Raw genomic sequence first — 19,228 nt, 5'->3', positions numbered from 1 at the left:
CTTCAGCTTTGATCTGGAAGGGTCTCTCCCTCTTGGCAAGTGCACTGAGATGCCCATAGCTTCCTTACCGGTGAGAAGGTGTGCCCCCTGAATGAACGCTCTCAGGTTCTGTTGTTGCTGCAGACGCCAAGGATAAGCTGGAGCCAGAGTGAGTGCGGCTCAAGTTATCAGCTGCAGGAACAAGAAATCAGCAAACTGTGAAGATCTTTACCAGTCCCATCCCTAACGCCATAACTCACTGTGACAAGGAGCTTCCCTGTGCCAAACCCAGCCAACTCTCTGGCCCAAACCCTGGACGCCCCTTGCCATTTCAAAGCATCACATTTGGTCTCAATTTCTCAAGCCTGTTTGAAGGCATAATCCCCCATTACCCTGCCCACCTCACACAGGTCCTGAGAAATTACAGTGAGCTAAAGAAGCCGAGCACTAAACACCAAGTGCAGCATGGGGGCGGGATGAGGCTGCTTACGGGTGGAGGAACATTTGGTTCCAGAGTCACTGCAGGACTCTTCTCGGTGCACTGACTTTGGCCGAGGCTTTTTAGGCTTCGATTTAGGCTTGCCAAGTCCTTGCTCCTCCAAGGCCTGCTGCTGCTTCCTCCGTAAGTATTCCTGTTTAATAAGCTCTCGCCGAGCCTTCTCCTCCTCCTTCCGTAGCCGATCCTCTTCAGCCTTACGCCTGAGAGCAAAATGGATTCCCAAAAGACTGGGTCAGAGGCACTCTTCCGAGGGACAAGTCTACCAGCCCCACCTCCTGCAGCCCTCCCCAGGGTGCTTTTCTGTGGCGCTCTCTGCAGATTAGAGCTGTGAGAGTTAGGGGCAAAGGGCACTGGTGAAAGGGGGCAGGGTGGGACTGAGTCACCTGGGAAACTCTGGAGAGTGCTGGGACCACAGACAACTCATTTCCTGGGCTACACACTGGTAGCCTCATCATTACCATGGGGAGTGAAGAACAGGACTCACAGGGTGCTATGGACATGAAGGATCACCCAAGGGAAGGGTCGGCCATGAGAGCTGCACAGATGAGTACTGTCGTGGCCAGCAAATGCTAAGTGCTAACAGCAGGGCTGAGGAAGGAGTGAAGTGGCGGTGAGATGCCACCCCAACTGGGGTGGGTCAGCCTGGCCCTGTCTACCATCTAGACGGATAGCTCTGCTCTCCCGCTAGACACAGCTGGAGGCTGCTGAGGAAGAGGTTACCGGGCTTCATCTCGCTTGAGTTCCACTTCAGCCTCCAGCTGCTGCTTGCGTGCACGAGCCTCTTCGGCCTTGCGCTGCTGTTTCAGAAGGAAGGCTGCCCTCTTCTTAGCAAGCTCATCTTCTGCTTTCTGTTCATCCTACAAAACCCATCACTTTGTAGTCAGTGACAGCACAACAAACTCCTTAAACGAGCCAACCTAGGCATACCTTGATCGAGTATGGACTTTAACATACACTTAGACAATCTGACTTTTTTTGGTGAGACGGTCCATGTAAGCCTGAATGTCCTAGAACTCCCTATGCAGACCAAGCTGGCCTCAGACTCAGCGATCTGTCTGCCTCTGCTTGCCGAAGCCATGCACCAGCAGGCCCTGACTCTCTAATGAATGAGCTGATCATACACTGTGACACAGTTGAAAGAAGTCCAAGCCATCAAAAAAGCCTCGGTTAGACGACCTTCCACATGCCCTGCAACAAATTCGGTTTCCCTGCAAAACCACACATTTCTCCACAAACTAAGCTCACACCAATGTGACTGCACTCATACCACACAAAGTACAAATGGGAATGAGGAGATGGCTCAGCAGAGAAAATGTCTGCTGGGCAAGCATAAGGACCTGAGTTCAGATCCTCAGAAGCCACAACAAATTCAGGCAGGAAAGACAGCGATAAGGAATCTGTGGAGCAAACTAGCTAGCCAGGCTAACTGAAATGGTAAGCTCTGGGCTCTGTAAGACACCTTGTCCCAATATATAAGGGTCTATGGCCATATCACCCTGAACTCATCCAGTCTCATCTAATACATAAGGTGAAGAGCAAGCAAAGAAGACACCCAATGCCAACCTCAGGCTCTGGTGCTCGCGTGCTCGCTCTCTCTCTCTCTCTCTCTCTCTCTCTCTCTCTCTCTCTCTCTCTGCCCCCCTCCTCCCCCCCTCTCTCCCTCTCCCTCTCTCTCTCTCACACACACACACTCACACACACACACCCCACACATGTCAATAAAATGTGCATCTTATAAGGCTGAGACTATGCCATGTGGTAGTCAGGAGGAAAGAGACATGGTCAGAACAGAAGAGAAACCCCAGATCCATAATTTTCTTCATCTCTGAGAAAGTGCAGGATGGAGAAACAGAGATATTTCTAAAGCTTGTCTGTGGCCAGGTTTCTGTATCAGGGGTGGGAAAACTGCAGCACGCAGGTCATGTCTGGCCTGGATATCTTTGTGCAGTCTTCAAGTTCTGAGCATTTTTTACAATTTTAAATGACCAAAACGTCATCTGAAAATCAAGTATTTCATGATTCATGAAAATTATTGGGTTCTAGGATGTGCTGCCTGTGACTACATCTGACTGGGTCCACCCTCCACCCTGAGGATGGAGGTTTCTGTAGACCACAAACTCAAACATGTTTCTTCCCCGGCTTTTTATGGAATTGGTTTAGAACAGAAGTTCTTGAGACATCCTCATACCCAAGGCGATGTGAGCACACCTCATGACCTTTTCACACACTACCACCTCACTCACCTTGAAGAAGAAACCAACCCCAGGTTTCTGGTCGCCATCTCCGCCAAGCTCCACTGAGCTTTCATGGCCAACCACCTCTCCATCCTCGTCCGGGGCCTTCAGGTCAGAGAGGTCCACCTCAATGAGGCTGGCCTTGCTCCTCAGCGGCTCCTCCATGAGAGTGTGTTCTTTGCCTGCGATGGCAGAGGAGCTCAGCCTTGCCTCTTTCACACTTGTCTCCAGACCCTCCTGAAGGTTCATCTGTTCTGATACAATGTTTGCATCTTTGCAAGAGGACGGGACAAAGGTCCGATGGTTGCTCTCATCATGGAGCCTATAACTGTCAAAGAGACACTTCTCAGGGGGTTCCCCACCTGGGTCGGAGGGTGACCGTGGATGGGTGCTTGGGGGCAAAGACCGAGGATGTGGGAGTGTCTCCATACTGGGTGTTGGGGTTTTGCTCCGGGAACAACCCTGCTGTCTGTCTTTTGGAACCTTCAGTTCAGCTGGCCTTCCTGGACGCGAGTTCCGGCCCTGGCCAAGCCGTGGGGGTTTGCGGTGGCCAGGCACACCAGTTGGAGAGAGCGGCTCAACAAAGTGGACTGGGGCCTTTACCTTTTGGTCCTGGCAGTTATTTTTAGCGCCTGGGGTTGGCACTGTGGGGGACTTCATGAGAAGTTGCTCCTGCTGCTGGGAGATCTTCAGTATAGCCTGCTGCAGTGTACTGATGGTCTCATTCAGCTTTTCAATAGACAGGTCACACTCATTCACATCCACCTCGCCAACACTGTCCTCTAAGAGAGCAGCAGAAATCACTCTGTGCTTCTCTCCATCATGCAGAGAAGCCGGGTCCCTGGGTTTATGTAGCTGTGCAAACGCCACATCCTGAGACTCACTGAGATCTCGCTGATCTTCTTTGACAAGGAACCCTTCAGTTTTACACGTGCCATCATCCAAGTCCTCTCCGTTGTGCTGTGTGAACTCCTTAGTGAAGTGTTCGGGCCTCAGGGGCTGTGGGGCACCGTCAGCCTTCCCCTTCTTCACCACATGCAGAAAGGCTGCCTTGCCCAGTTTCAGGCGCTGCCGTGCAGACAGTGCCTCCATCTTTTTCTTCTGGGCCTCGATGGCCCTGCGCTTCTCCTCCAGCTGCATGTGTAGCTGCACCAGCTCAGAAGCCAGCAGACTGGCAGGGTCCTTGCTGTGCCTGCCAGGGCTCTGCTCCCTCTTCTGGCGCCATGTCGTCAGAGGGGCCGGGCAGCTTTCAGATGCATCTGGGGTGGTCTTCTGGGAGCTGCTGGTGCTGGACTTGGTCTCACAGCTGTTGAGCCGCTGGAGCTTCCTTTCGGCAAAGCTGGTCATCTTCACACTTCCGCTCGCCATGGACATGCTGCTGAGCTGAGAGGTCGTGCTCAGACATGGGCTTGAGCGGCCACTGGCATCATCCTTGTCTTCGTGTTCCTTTACCTTCATATCCTCTTGTAGTTTGGCTGATTCCTCCTCACCAGCGTATCTGGGGATAACCATAGGATGGTCCTCACCAATGAAATCCTGCTCTGCATCCTCTACATCTACCACATCGGAGTCAGAGTCCTGCCTCAGGATAGTCCAGGGTTCTGAGTCGTGGGAGCTGGGACTCTGTGAACCAACATACCACCTCCCCTCATCTTCCTCAGGCCTGCCTACATGGAGGAAGAAGCCATCAGCAGCCTGCCCCTGAGGTAACGGATCGAATCTACCCATGGCCGGAGGTTGCCCTTCTCCTGCAGCTTCTGCTGACTGTGGTCCTGCCTCGGCAGGATCAATGCTTGCAGCAAATTCTGAACAAGGAATTGGGGTGAAAGTTCTGTTCAGGTCACGACTGCCATGGCTACCTGTCACTTTCTTCCGTACCAAAGGCTGGGAGCCCTCACTGGGCCTCTTCGACATGACGGTCCTCGGTCTCCCTTCTCCACGCTCATCTTCCTTAGTGATAATCTGCTTCTCTTTGGCTGGCCGTAGCACTGCTGGCATCAGGGGCTCTAAGTAAAAACTGTCAGGCTTACTCTCCAAAGTGTCAATCTGTCTCTGGGGAGACCTGACACTTGCCACCAGGCCTGGGGCCTGAGGTGAGGTCCTGGAGACCTCTGGAGAATGGGGAGACACATCTGTCCTGATGATAGCCACAAGTTCTTCCTCCTCATCCTCAATGTTGACATTGCTCAGGAGGCTTTTCCCACTGGTCTTCCCGGCTGAAGGGTGGGGCTGGTTCTGTGGGGTCAGGTGGATAATGTTGGATGCCAAGCTATCTTTACTGATAGAGCGGGCCAAGCTGACACTGTCACCAGAGCTGGGGTCCACATCACAACTGGCAGCGTGATGGAGAGCAAAGGGTGTTGGCTGGGACACAGGCCTGAAACAAGAGGAGAAACCCACTGTTCAAAAGTCGGAGAGGAGTTCAAGGTCTGGAGAGAGAGAGTACCAACCTTCCATGTAGAAGGTTACATAAATGCTCCAGGGCAAAAGAGAACCAGAGGTAACTTTAAGTGAATGACTCAAGAACATTTTGCTCCCAGCACATCTTCATATGGCTTTAAAGTAACCAAGGCCCCAATGAGCCTTGGTTTACTATATTTAGCACACTACAAATGAAAGCTCAGACACTTTTTAAACCCACAATAAGTATCACCACGAGAACCATGACAATAACGACACACAGTGTAGGTGGCACCACTGCTGTTAGAGACCTCTCTGACACCTGTAGACCCTCACATCTCCTCTGCTGATGGACACCACAAATCACACAGCCACTTGGCAGTACCCAGGGGCTCACAGGAGAGGACGAGCATAGGAGAGAGCAAGCCGATGGCGGCACTGCTGTGCAAACACTGGCTGCCAGCTCCCTGGACACATCTGGAGACCTGCTGTCTAATGAGCACCTGAACAGAAACAGTTCCAAGTCACCCACCTGTTTTTTTTATCTGGCCATGCTACTGCTGCACCTCGCGGCTGACCATCAACCCGAGTTAGAGAATTCGATCTGTGTCGCTGATCTGCAGTTTGGAGGAAACAAGCACATTCAATGGTAAGTAAACAACTCTGTACCCCTTGAAGTTCTTTTCATGTACTAGCCATTTCTTGGGTAATGAATCCTAACTCAACCCACAACACTACTCAGGAAAGCAGATAACCAGAAGAATACAACTTCCAGTAGCTCCAATAAGTGAAGTACAGTGTAATCGGTGCAGAATGCTTGGGACACCTGCCATTCTGTGCATGTTGCACAGAACTTACCAGATTTGAAATGACATTTATACCACAAGACTATAAATTTTAAGCTGTATCAGTACAAATTAAAATTTATCCTGCTAGGGCTGGAGAGATGCCTTAGTGGTTAAAAGCACTGGCTCCTCTTCCACAAGTCCTGAGTTCAATTCCCAGCAACCACATGGTGGCTTACAACCATCTATAATGGGATCTGATGCTCTTTCCGGGCATGTAGGTATAAATGCAGGCAAAGCATTCATACATAAAAAAATAAATCTTTAAAATAAAAACCAGAAAAAAATATTATCCTGCTATTATTAACTAAAATGGGTACATTAGATTAAGATCATTCAATATTGAGGAAGGTTATTTTACTACAGTAACAAAGAAAAAGTAACAACAGGGAAAATAGAAGAGAATCATGCTCTCACCAGGGATGTCCTCTGCCTGTGACACCTTTTGCTGTTTCTGCCTCAGTGGCAACAAAGGATGGGATGGACTAAATGTGGAAGCTCCTTTTCCACTAAATAAAAATAATTCAGAGAAAATAGTGAGTTATCAAACTTCAAGCTCAAAAGCAAAGGCAGAGGATGGCGAGATGGCTCAGCAGAGGGGGCACTGGCGGAGAATACCTGACAGCCCACATTCTATTGCTAGTTCTACACAGCAGAAGGAGAGAACTTCCTCCTTCAGTTGTTCTGACTTCCACATGGATGCCATGGTATATGTGTAACCATAAATGCACACATACACAAACACACACATGTATGCAGCACACACAACCAACCAACCAACCAACCAATCGATGTAAGAGTGAAAAGCAAAGGCATGTAAGTAACAGAAAGCATTATAAATTTGTACCAAGCTGGGAGCAGTCAGCAGGTTTCTTTGGGAAAATATTTTCCATAAAACTAAACAAAAAAAAAAAAAAAAAAAACTTTTGAATTTGAGATAAAAATCTCAAAAGCGGACTGGAGAGACAGTTCAGGTGGTAAAGTGTTTGTCCTGCAAACATGAGGACCTGAGCTCAACTGTCAGCACCCACATAAGGAAGCCAGGCAGAGCAGCACGTATCTGCAATCCTTGCGCTGGAGAGGACTGCTGACCATCTAGTCTAGCCAAATCAGTGAGCTCTGGGCTATCTCAAAAGATAAGGTGGAGTGTGACCAAGAAGACACCAACATCCACCTCTGGCGTCCACACATAGGTGCACACACGTACACAAACACAAACGCTCACAAATCCCAAAGCTGCAAACAGAGATCGTACAACTTCTGGTTGTAGCACATGACACAAAAAATCAAGTGACTACCACAAAAGGGACCGGCAAGGGGTGGGGGTGGGGTTAAGAACAATGCACGATATGTAAGTATGAAAATGTCACACTCACAAGCCAGGAGGTAGTGGCACACGACTTTAATCCCCGCACTTGGGAGACAGAGACAGTGGGATCTCTGAATTCAAGGCCAGCCTGGTCTACACAGCAAGTTTCAGGCCATCTAAGGCTATATAGTGAGACCTTGTCTCAAAAACACAAAAATAAGAAGTTTAAAGAACCACAAAGATGATTCCACTATATCAAACTGACTGAAAATGCTGATAATAACCTGAGCATGAGCCCTACATGGACAAGAAGGGCACTCATACATTTTACAGGCCAAATATGAAAACAGCCACAAAAAAAATCCACAATCATTCACACCTTTTCTACTTCTTCCATCACGGTTTGAGTAAAAGAGATTCATGGCTGTGGCCGGAAGGACCCTCACTCACGTGAGACCAATGGGTGCAGCGCAGGCACTGACCAGGTGAGCGCTGCTCAGTGCCGCTGCAGCAGCCTGACACCCATGGGGGCTGGCACTACTGCCCAACAGGAAGCACACTTACCCTGCAGGGCAGCTAGTTTGCTACTGCACTGTGGGGAAGAACTTGGCCAAGGGACAGTAAGAAAGTGTGGGCAGGAACACAGAGGCATTCAACACCCTGGGCTGTAGCTACTATGGTTAAGCCCAAAGGGACAAAGACAGGGAAAGGTCCTTCAGAGACAGAGGAGACAAAAGGAGGAAAACCGCACAGAAAGGGTGGAAGGCACAGTGAAGCCAGAGGAGCCCAGCAGAGGGCAGGGAGAGACTCCCACCAGCCCTGGCAGAGAGTAAAGGTTACAAACCTACAGCCACTCACAGCACAAAGACCAGTGAAAACCAAACAGAACAGAGCCAGGATGTGCAACAGTGCACAGCTATTCAAGGGAAGAGTCTGACGAATGAGAAAGCCTTCACAGCCACTGTTACACATGGGATACCAATGCTGCTTTAACCAACTTCCATGCACACATACACACTGCATGTACTAGATCTGATAACAAAGTACAGGGACTGGATGCAAAGACTGTGGCAAGAATGCCCAGGTACCCACAGAAGGAGCCATGTGGCTGTGTAGCTCTGCCCTTGAGATGCTACCATCTCAAGCCACACACAGCGTTCCATTTCTGCTCCAAGGATCTGATCCTGTCAGTGAGTCTCAGCCCTTAAACACTCCCAGCACCACCTGACATGCTTTGTGGCCTTCTGAACACTCCCTTCCTGGCTCAACCCTCTAGCGTCCTTAGTGTCAATCTGAGAAAGCTGAGGTCCTTTCCAACATGCGTCTAACCAGCCATTCAGCTGCACGTGCCATTCAAAATCACTTCTGAGTATTGTTTTAACCTTAAATCTCAATTCACTCTCCATATTTCAAAACTATGTTTTCACTTTAAAATCTTCTCTCAGCTGAGCCAGACACAGGCCTCCGAGTCCCACACAAGAGGCTCAAACCCCCTCCAAACAAACTCTCTCATCTTCATCCCACATGTCCAACGACCTGGTTGTAGCCAATCAACCTGGATCCAGTCAGCTGAATTCTAGGTCTTAATGACAAAAATCAGTTCTCAAAAAACACTCAAGAGTTCCATTTACTGTCTCATTGTCAAATCCATTGCTCACTGAAGCAAATGAACGAGTATTACTTACAAATGAGCATCCTTCATTCTTAAATTCTATCAGACTACACTTCAGAGCAAAATTGGACTATTCCTCAGTCTCGTCCCCAAGAGACCACTTGTGAAGCTGTAATTCACTGTGACGAGGCGATGGAGAAATCTCCTTTCCATACTACAGTTTAATGTATTTAAATTGTATTGATTATTATATGACATAAATACTCGTATTTAAAAACCCTGCAACTAAGAGGCTTCCAGACTCCTGGCCTCCAGAGAGAAGACTGAGTGATGAGGAACAGTCAGGAGGACAGACAGCTGCAGGAGCTACTCAGGTACTTTCTGCATTACCTATATTAAGAGAGAGTTTTGATTTCTCAGGCTACTATGTAAAAAGGAAACAGGAGGGTAAACTGACCCCAAAGCAACACGACAGACTCACAGACACTCAGGCTCTTCCGAGTGGAGGTGGTACCGATGGTTGCCTTCAGGGAGAGGTTGAGTGGGTGGTGGCAGGTCAGCCGGGCTCATGGCAGCAGGACTACCCAGGAAACTGCGTTTGGTTGCATTGGAAATCGGGACAGGAGGTCGGCTGCTCTTCTGCTGTAACACTGTTTTAGCTACAGAAATAGCAATTTTACAGAAATATATCTATTATTTATAATGACAGTATCAGCCAGAAACAGGGAACCTATAGCTTTTATAACCATGAAAACAACTCAACTTTTACTTGAAACCGAACTTCTCAAAATTGGTTTTAATAGGTGAGGCCATAGGCTGACCCTCAAAGACTGTTACAAATACCAAACTGAAAAACAGCACAGACTAGAACATGAATAGACAGAAAAGGCAAGCTTGGGCTTTTGGTCTGCCCAAGCATTGACAGACAGGACACCTTGGTCTTTACAGATATATGGGCTTCCTCAATCCTTTGGGCTTTCAAGAAAACAACTATGACCATTCAGTTGCCACTCACCATCCTTCGGCTCCTGAATATCTCGGGGCTGAACGAAATCTGGTTTGACGTTCTCAAACCACCAGAAGAGCTCAGCAATAAAAACCATAACGTTCGGCTAAAACAAAACACACAACAACCCACGCACAGTAAGTACCTGCTCATAGGCAGCTGGCTTTAAGTACATGTCTGATGGCAGCTTTACCTTCAGCACTAGGGGAGCGTACAGCATATCCTCCAGGGTGAGATAGAAACACTTGTTCAGATGTTCGTTGGAAAACTCCCTTAGAAGCCGGATGTTATACAGGCTGTCGGCCATCGATGGCACCTCCTTCAGGCAAATATCTAGTAGAATCAGTCAGGTAGATTGTGTTACGATATGCATATTCTGCTCACAAGCGTGTGTGTAGATACACAATTCTGAACTGAAACTCTATGTGGAAGGGGTGGTGATAAAGTAAGCAAGATTACAGGATTTTAAAAGACAGTAAGTTTCACAGGTGACATTAAACACAGAAAGAAAATATAGGAAATCTCCAGAACCCGCATTTATAAAATAAATCCTGTGAGAGTTCGAGACTGGATTCCTAAAATGACTGTGGCAGGCTGCAGCTGGAGTTTAGTAGCAGAGCGCTTGCCTGGCGTGTGCAAGGCACTGGGCTTCATCCCCAGCAGGACGGCAGGCAAAAGATGAACAGTGGACATCACCTTCTAGAGAGTGTTTCTGGGTCCACAAGATGGCTCAACAGGTAAAGGCTCTTGCCCTGCAATCCCAACAGCCTGAGTTCAATCCCCAGGACTCACAGAAAGGTAGAAAAAAACCAAGTCCACAAAGACGTCCTTTCACCTCCACATCTACGCCACCGCACCAACACCCACATATATCAATAATATTAAAATGACTTTAAAGAAATGTTTGAACTTCCTTCGGCAAGCAGAAACTCTGCCTGAGGTTAATTTCATATTTGCAAAGGGTAGGAGCCAGGATATGCACAAAATTACAGTTGTCAAGCGAGGTCTCTAATTCTCCAAATCAAGATGACACATAGTACATGCCTCCTCTATGAAGAGGTGAGGACCTTTCCAACCTCTCAGGTTGAAAATTCAGGAGCAGACCCTCCGCTGGGAAAAATGCGGTACAGGCAGTAAATAAGGACCCCTGAGAAGGGGCCTCCAGTGTTTGTCCAGGTGCTCCTTAGTAGGAGCCAGTAAATAGCAGTTGTGGGATCATGAGATAATGCAAACCTCTGAATATGTGCCACCTTAAAAAGAAAAAGAAAAAGGGGTGGGGGGCAGGGCGGGCGGGCAGAGAGTACTCATCCAGCACACTCAAGTACAAAAATAAGACAAAATTTTTTTTCAAAGATCTCAAATGTTGTTTTCTAGTCTAGGTCATTAGTCTAAGAACAGGGTGTGTCAACATCAAGTGAGGTAGTGTCACCTGGTCATGAAATACTATTTGCCACAATATCCTGATTGCCCAGTCCTCCCTGCCCTCTAAGCTATGTGGACCCTCAACACACAGCTCTCTACTGAACATCTCTTTTCTGTGGTTTGTGTGCTGTTATGTGCTCCAAGTGACTGTCCTGAGCCAAAGCCACAGTTCCAGACAGTGTGAAATCAAACAAAATCTAACAGTTGAACAAGGACCCCATGTTCTTATTCTTCAAAATTAATGCAGCTAAAATCTGTGAAGACTTAAGCAATAAGTATGATGAGAGAAATGGAATCTAACATAAGCTATTAAGGTGATAAGATCATAATGAGAGTTCAATCCATGAATCAACAGACCAATGTGCTGGCAGGGAGAAGACACTGCAGAATGCCCGCTAAGAAACAAGAAACAGGAAATGAGGTTGGAAACTCCAGTGGTGAAAATTGGATGAGGAGGGAGATGACAAATGAAGATCCAGAATCCAAAGGCCTCCCCCACAAAGCAGTCAGCTAATCATGAAACACGAATCACTTCTCTTGAGGGGTCTTAAGATTAGAGGCCAGCACACACCATCTTGACCAAGAGCACAGTGGGCATGGATGCCAGGATGTACACTGTAGTCTGAGGCAGACACATCATAAGGAAACACCAAACCAACCAACCAACCAAAGGACAATGGGCCAACTCAACAGCCTGAAAATCAAGAAAGGCAAAGGCTGGACACTGTGGCTTCAGGAAGACTTCAAGGCCTGACAACTGAAAACAGTGAGTACAGGGTAAAAGGACGTCGCTGGGACAAGTGGCAAACCTGGACAAGGTCTCAAATAGTGTGCCTCAGGACGTTCCTGAGCCATAAACACACCAGTGCTGCCAGGAAAGCCTCTGTTCCCTAATCTACTCCAAACATAAACATGAGAAGTAGTACCCTGGGAAGGTTAGATTTAAAAGACAAATTCCTTGAGTTGTTTGCTACATATTAAATTTATGCCAAAATAAAATGAGACAACTTTGCCCATGTTGTCTGTCAATCTTGGTAAAAAACAAAAGTATTTACTAGACTGGCAAAATATATATATAGATAGATAGATAGATAGATAGATAGATATAGATATATAGATATATCTATAGATATATATCTATATATCTATATATATTACAGAACAGTTAAGAAATTATCATTTTTGGGATACAGCCTCTCCACATCTAAGAATGTGAAGCCTCTTCCAAGAACTACAGAAAAGTTTAGGACTTACTGGGTTCCTCCTCCAGGGCTTCTGTCCCAGTCAACCTACATCACACAAAGGACTATTCCTGCCCATGCTTTGGTCCCCAGCTGTGGCAGCCTGGAGACCACAGCCACTACCGGGTAGACTAACATCACTGGCAGACCGGGAACTGCACCTACTAAGTCAGTTGTGTAAAAGTAGGTACAAAGGTTAGAGTCTTGTCTTCCAACATTTTACACAAGGTTTCAATCTGTGTTAACAAGACAAGCCAGCCTTAACTGTCTTCTGGGGGTCCTCTTCCCAGTGTGTCAGGGATAATCCTCTTATACAAAGACCAGGAGCATCCCATCTTCCTTATTCTTTGACACAATTTATAAACCATAGAAACTGTCAATTCCTTAAAAGTTTGGTAAATGCCCCAGCAAAAAGTTCTCACAAAAAGTCATCCCACAAGGATGTATGTACTTCTTTCTTCATGTCTGAGTCCATCGGTCTTGTAGTTATATGTCTCTAGCTCTCCCATTCCTTTTTCTCCAATACAGAACTGTCTGTGTCACATAACACTGAACATACACAGCATAGCATACTCTTCATATTTTTATTTGATGTCTACTAGACCTGAATTTATGTCATTTTGTTTTCTGCGTTCTTTATTTTGCCCTGTTTTATTGACTCATCCATCCAGAAAATTATCTATTTTATTGATCTGTCAAAAGAACAGCTTTTAGTTTTACACAGTTTCTCTTCAAAACATTTAAAATGTTTCTACTTTGTTATTTTACTACTAAATTTACTTTTTAATTTTTTGTTGTTTTGCTTTTTCAAGACAGTTTTGTGTGTGTGTGTGTGTGTGTGTGTGTAACAGCACTGGCTGTCCTGGAACTTGATCTGTAGACCAGTCTGGCCTCAAACTCAGAGATCTGTCTGTCTCTGTCTCCTGAGTGCTGGGATTAAAGGCGTGTACCACCAGTGCCCAGCTTACTTTTTAATTTTTATTTCAACAAGATACAATGTCTTTTAAACTCTGCAAAGATAATGAAGTGCTCTATGTAGCCTCTCTGCAGCAACCTGGAGTGCAGAGGCAGCAGGGACAGAAAGAGCATGCTGTGCTGCTTCCAGGACTTGGCCGAGGGATCTGCCGCTGTCATACAGTTCCCCACTCTGTGTAACCTGCTTTGTCTTCCCACTAAGTTATTTGGGGCCTTTCTAGAATGTCTACCACCGCAGTCCTTCAACTAGACACATCCAGTGGATTCTTGAAATTTGCCTATGTTCATCCAGGGGCAACGACACTTCCCTTGGCTAAATCCTCTCTATTCTTTCTGTTAGTTCCTCCTATATAGATCTCATTTTTCTAGTTTCTCCTTTACTTCCATGCCTCTGCTTCCCCCACCCCCTCTTTTCTGGGAGATTCTTTTTTTCTACACAGCCATCTAACTCTTTAATAGACTCTTACACTTCAGACACCAAAATGCACACTTCTCAGAGTCTATGGAACCTAATGTGGACACACTGTATGGCAGTCTTCTAGACGCCCCTTCCCAGTACTCATTCTAGGTCCCCAGCCTCTTACTGCTGTATATTCTGAACTATAGCTGCAGTCAGGGGATTTCCTCAAATGTCAGGGGTGTCTGGGCACCCCTTCACTATTAGAGGGAGGTAGCAGGAAGTGGGCTTTGCTGTAGGTGACCAAAGCAAGAAGCCAGCTGATGGCAAACCTCAGTCACTGTGAGTCTTGTCCTTAAGACCAGTTTCTGCAAGAAGACTTCCCTGAGTTGCAGGTGGGGCAAATAAGCCTGTGGAACCCAGCAAGGAAGTGAGGCTTACTGGTACCAGTGACTGGAAGAAGCTCACACAAAAGCCTTGATTCTGGTCACCTCACCCCTGCCTGCCCCAAGCTGGAGTCTGAGACCATGACTTACAGGCTTGGTCTCCCCCAAGTGTGTTCATATCCCCAGGCCTTGGACATGGGAGGTGTTGCTGGAAGCAAGGGGGACCCAGGCTCTCATTGTTCTTCAAACTGACTTTCAAAGACACCCCCAGGCATGGCTGCTAGCCAAAGTCTTTCTACCTTTCTGTGGCAGCTCTAGAATTCTAGCTGGTGAACTGTCTTGCTTCTCTGGCTAGCTAGCTCCTTAGAGCCTGGAACTTACAATTCAGTTGTTCAATCTACAGACAGTCACAAAACTTCCTTTTTCTTCCCTTTACTTTCCTCTGGGATTGTGTCAGGTTTTTTTAAGCTGCTGAAATGGACCTAGTTCACTAATTACTAAGCTCCTTGCTTTCAGACATACACATGTAAGGCCTCTGCCTCCCTTACAGAACACTTCAGGCTGTGTTCTATGGTTCCAGTAGTTATTCACTTGTTCAATACCTAGTCCACATCTGTTTGTCTAGACATTTATTTATTTACTTTTTAAATAATTTTTTCAAATTTATTTTATGTGCATTGGTATGACAGTCTCAGATCCCCTGGAACTAGAGTTACAGACAGTTGTGAGCTGCCATGTGGGTGCTGGGAATTGAACCCAGGTCCTCTGGAAAAGAGCCAGTGCTCTTAACCACTGAACCATCTCTCTCCAGCCCCTTTCCCTGTCTTTCAAGTCACCTCTGTGTCTGTAAAAAATGTATTATCTGCACTTCCATGCCTGGAGTAGACATAACAACAGCCTAAGCTGTCCAGGTCTAACGTCTGAGACAATGTCCCAGTGCAGGCATTGGTCGGGCCCCTGGCCTTCTACCTGCCCACTCCAGACTTCGGACATCGAGCCACTGACAGCTCGTGCGTCCATAGCACCTTGGCAGCTCTGTACCATGCCCTTCACAACCGTTCACTTTTCCTCCTCCCTGCTACAGGTCACAAGCACCCAGAAAGAGGTTTTCTGGCATCAGGCCACGGCAGGAGACAGACTGAATCTACCATTCATTCTCATGTCTTCAGAAGTTATTTGCCCTTAGTTTCTGACAGGGGTCTCATTTATGCAGCCCAGGCTGATCTTGGTCCTAAGAGCCTACAAAATGCCAGAACTAAAGGCAAGTGCCACCCTATCTGGCTTAGGCTCTAAATGTTTCAATAAGGAAGGATTTTAAATCTCACTCACTCTGAAACAGAGGTAAAGTCACAAAATACAATGACATATTATCCAAATACTCAGTGGGCACTCTCTACATCACATAAGATGCAGATTACGAATAAGTATTTGGTGTCTGGGCATTTCTAGGTACATGGTTAGTATCCCAACTGACACAGGGACTCCGTGCTAATTCCTTGGGTTTCTCCTGCATGTGAAATGCACACTGGTCCCTTTCAGGTCTGTTTAGGGGAAGCGTTCGTTCTCCACTCACCATCCAGTTTCATCTGCTCTGGGCAATAATAGTGAACCACCGCTAAGAGAGCAGCGCCATCACTGCCGTCTCTCATCAAGTCCTCCAACAACGGGAAGTAGGGTGACTGCCTAGCAGAAAGATGCTCTCGCCGATAGCGGACCTGCAGTTGATAAAAGGAAAATGGTCTCTGCGTGTGAGATCGCTTCACCCTGTGTATGTTACAGGCACACTGCTAGAGCAAGATTTACACCAAGCCTAGAGCCACATGAAGACCAACTTATTGCCTGGAAAAGTTCAGACTGTGTGGATGATACCCTCTGTCCAGAACAAACAAGTCAGATCCAGGGACTGGGGCCCATGGGTACACTGGATGGCAGAGATCCACTGCTAACACCACCAGGGCCAGTCTAACTCTAAACTGACTCTGGCAGTGGGTACACATGGGAAGGAGACAAAACGCATATCTATACTATCATAAGCCAATGCATTACAAACTAATGAGAAACAAGTTAAACAGTGAGCATTCAGAGCTTGAAAGACCCAAGCTACAGGCACTTTCCTAAGTATTATCAATATTAACATTGGTCATTAAGAATTACAAAATAGCATTAATTGATAGTTTGAGAAATTTCAGAAACCAGGTTAAACAAAATTTCTCACACTACTACACCAGCCACCAAGAACTACAAGTGAAACATCAGTACTAAAACCCACAAGATCATCAAGCAAATGCTAGGCCAAGGCTCCCTTATGTGCACACCCGAGGAAGCTACCTGTCGGTATTCTAAGAAGCACAGCCCATGCCTCTCCGCCCACGTTCAGAGAGAACTTAGCTGAGAGGGACTGCTCAGTGCAGAGACAACGCCCCAAGAGTTGCAGTGTACTGCTCTTGCCTGCATCAGTGCCCAGGGCAGGAGACCCAACAGCCAAATTTTCTACAGAGAGGGCACATACACAACAAAACTAAAAAGAAAGCCAGCACCTGCCTATAACAAGAACTGTTGGTTTCTGAGAGTTCTGCAGGTGAGTCCAAATCAAAAAATCATCTTGGAATCTAAACTGCAAGCTGATGCCTCTAGAGATACTGGTAACCAGTAGTGATGCTCATCAGAACACTTGGAACCGACTCCCTTAGATTTAGCAACAAGGCCTGTTTTGTGTTGACTGTATGTTCCAACACACATTTTAACTTGTTTCTCAGAGCCCATGACACATACTATCACAGGGAACCCTCCTCATACTGTACCACACGTGCAAAGTCCACAGGTTCCAGCATGCAGTGCATCACAGCATGCTCCAGGCCAGGCTTTCACAGAGAGAGCAGACAGGGAGTGAGCAGGCATGCAGTAAAGCAAATGGTTTTTTGAGTAAAGATGGATGGCATGGGTAAAAATTAGGCTGACACTGAACTACAGGGGCCCAGGAGGCTCACATGACTGCTTTGCTCACTCACATCTTCAAACTTCTAGCTGTGATATGTTTAGATAAGACCCATAACCTGTCAGTCTTTACCACATGTTTTCTTGTTGGTCCAGTTACTGAACACCACTGCAGGACACCCATAGCCTCTCTAACAAAGGAAAGTTAAGGGAGATTGCTTTTGGTTATATTTCTCTTTTTTTCATGAAACTTATCTGAAACCAAACCTCTGACGCCTGAGTGTGTGAGCCCTTGCCTTGGTCAAACCCAGGACTCAAACACTCATTAAGCATGCCTTCCTCCTCCTCCTCCTCCTCCTCCTCCTCCTCACTAACATACCATCAGGAAGTACAACCTAAGTTTACATGGGGCCCTCAGGTGGGAACCCAAAGGACAATCTAGGCCAAATAATGAAGCTACAGGACCCAAGCAATCAAAGGGCACATCTACAAAGAGATCTGTGCCCAAAAGTTCACATGAAAAGGTACCACTTGGCACCAGGCATTTCCTATAAAGGTAGTGACAAACTGGTCCACTTCCAGAATTGGGCACCTGTCAGGTACTGCTAGAATTACTAAACTAAATCCTGGTTTCTAAAATTTGTGTGAAAACTCATTATTTCAGAAGCCCTGCATCTGAACTGACCTAACTCAGCCTGCAGAATCTGAGTTGACTTCCATATAGGCCTAAGGGGCAGCAAAAGGAGACCACATCAAGACACACCAGCAGGAGCGCTCTCTGCAGTCCGCCTGTGCCCTCAGTAGGAGAACACCTTCCCAACCTGACAGCCTTGAACACAGGTACTAGGGAAGGTCATGCTGGATACCGCCCCTCAGGCAAAGTAACAGCAGGAAAAAAAGGTTAAGGATTGATGCCAGCCACCAGGTCACTATCAGTCCTCTTGGTGTCTACTAGGAACAACAGTGTCCTGTCAGCTGTGCTACACTGGTCACTCAGAGATCACTTAGAACCTGGGGTACATGGACATGGCATTCCAAAGTGCCACATAACAAAGCCCATCAGCGTGGCCAGCAGGGCTCATGCTAAAGAAGATGTAACACAACCCCCAGGTGGACATTTAAACAAACAAACAAAAACCCAGTCTTGGGTGCGAGCAATTTTAATGGAAGCGCATGATGGCAACAAGATGGCTTTGCAGATTGCGGCTGGTGGCCTGAGTCACTTACGGGTACTAACTTCCAATACCACTTGGAGGGAGACTGCTCAGGAAGCAGGAAGGAAGGTGGAAAGGAATGTCAGCACTGCAGGTCCAGGTGTGGCCATGACACACACGCTCACACGCAAGAGGTGGAGATAGTCTCTGGGAAGCAAAGGCTTTCCCGTGTGTATGACCTCAGCTGATCACAATACCAGGCAATTCAATTGGAAGATAACTTGTCCCCTTCACAACTCTATCCTTCATAAATGGCAAAGAATAGTTTCAAACTTGAGAAAGTCAGGGGACCAGGCTAGAGGTCTGCTCCCTTTGTCTATGCCCATGTGTGTCTGTCCCACCCAAGGATTAAGGAGGCACTCGACCCGACGGACTGACTAGAGTTGGCCAGTGTACAGAGAAAACCACAAGGGGAGAAGACATGTTGCTCTCAGAGGTAAAACTGTGTCGACAGTCAGGCACTCCTGTGTACACACCACTGACTGTGACACATGCCTTGACAAAAGAGAAAATGGCCAGGGATGAGGCCAAAGCCAGAATGTGGAAGAAACGCACCCATCTGCACCCTTCCCAAGGTACACACTTTCCACTGGCTCCAGGCGCTGGGCTTCAGACCCCCGCCGGCCTCATGGCACCTATCAGGCCATCTCAAGAATCTTCAGGGCACAGCTTCTACAGGGCGTTTTCTGCTCAATCTCTTACCTTCAGAAGTTCACTCCCAGAGCTCAGGCTACATTACTTCCATTACTGAACCTCCCAAGTCCTCCCAGAACAC

General features: G+C 47.2%; 1 protein-coding gene across 2 annotated transcripts in view; it reads right to left on the bottom strand.

The window, feature by feature from the left end:
• The window catches only part of Camsap1 (calmodulin regulated spectrin associated protein 1), a 71,145-nt gene that overhangs the window by 15,383 nt on the left and 36,534 nt on the right, over positions 1–19,228 (bottom strand). Inside the window, exons 5-15 of one of the 2 annotated variants that reach the window (XM_052723143.1) lie at positions 18,467–18,499; positions 15,879–16,020; positions 10,078–10,217; positions 9,894–9,990; positions 9,360–9,537; positions 6,375–6,466; positions 5,645–5,729; positions 2,722–5,089; positions 1,199–1,335; positions 470–678; positions 69–171 (exon numbers count right to left, since the gene is read on the bottom strand). In XM_052723143.1, the coding sequence (XP_052579103.1) occupies positions 69–171; positions 470–678; positions 1,199–1,335; positions 2,722–5,089; positions 5,645–5,729; positions 6,375–6,466; positions 9,360–9,537; positions 9,894–9,990; positions 10,078–10,217; positions 15,879–16,020; positions 18,467–18,499 (3,584 nt within the window). The remainder of the gene's footprint in view (positions 1–68; positions 172–469; positions 679–1,198; positions 1,336–2,721; positions 5,090–5,644; positions 5,730–6,374; positions 6,467–9,359; positions 9,538–9,893; positions 9,991–10,077; positions 10,218–15,878; positions 16,021–18,466; positions 18,500–19,228) is intronic. The other variant, XM_052723144.1, reaches the window with a different exon arrangement.

This window comes from Peromyscus californicus, unplaced genomic scaffold (genome assembly GCF_007827085.1).
Source record: "Peromyscus californicus insignis strain IS unplaced genomic scaffold, ASM782708v3 Scaffold_7__1_contigs__length_154581171, whole genome shotgun sequence".
Taxonomy (NCBI): domain Eukaryota; kingdom Metazoa; phylum Chordata; class Mammalia; order Rodentia; family Cricetidae; genus Peromyscus; species Peromyscus californicus.
The sequence above is the reverse complement of the archived record's forward strand: the minus strand, read 5'-3'. Positions and strand labels throughout refer to the sequence as shown.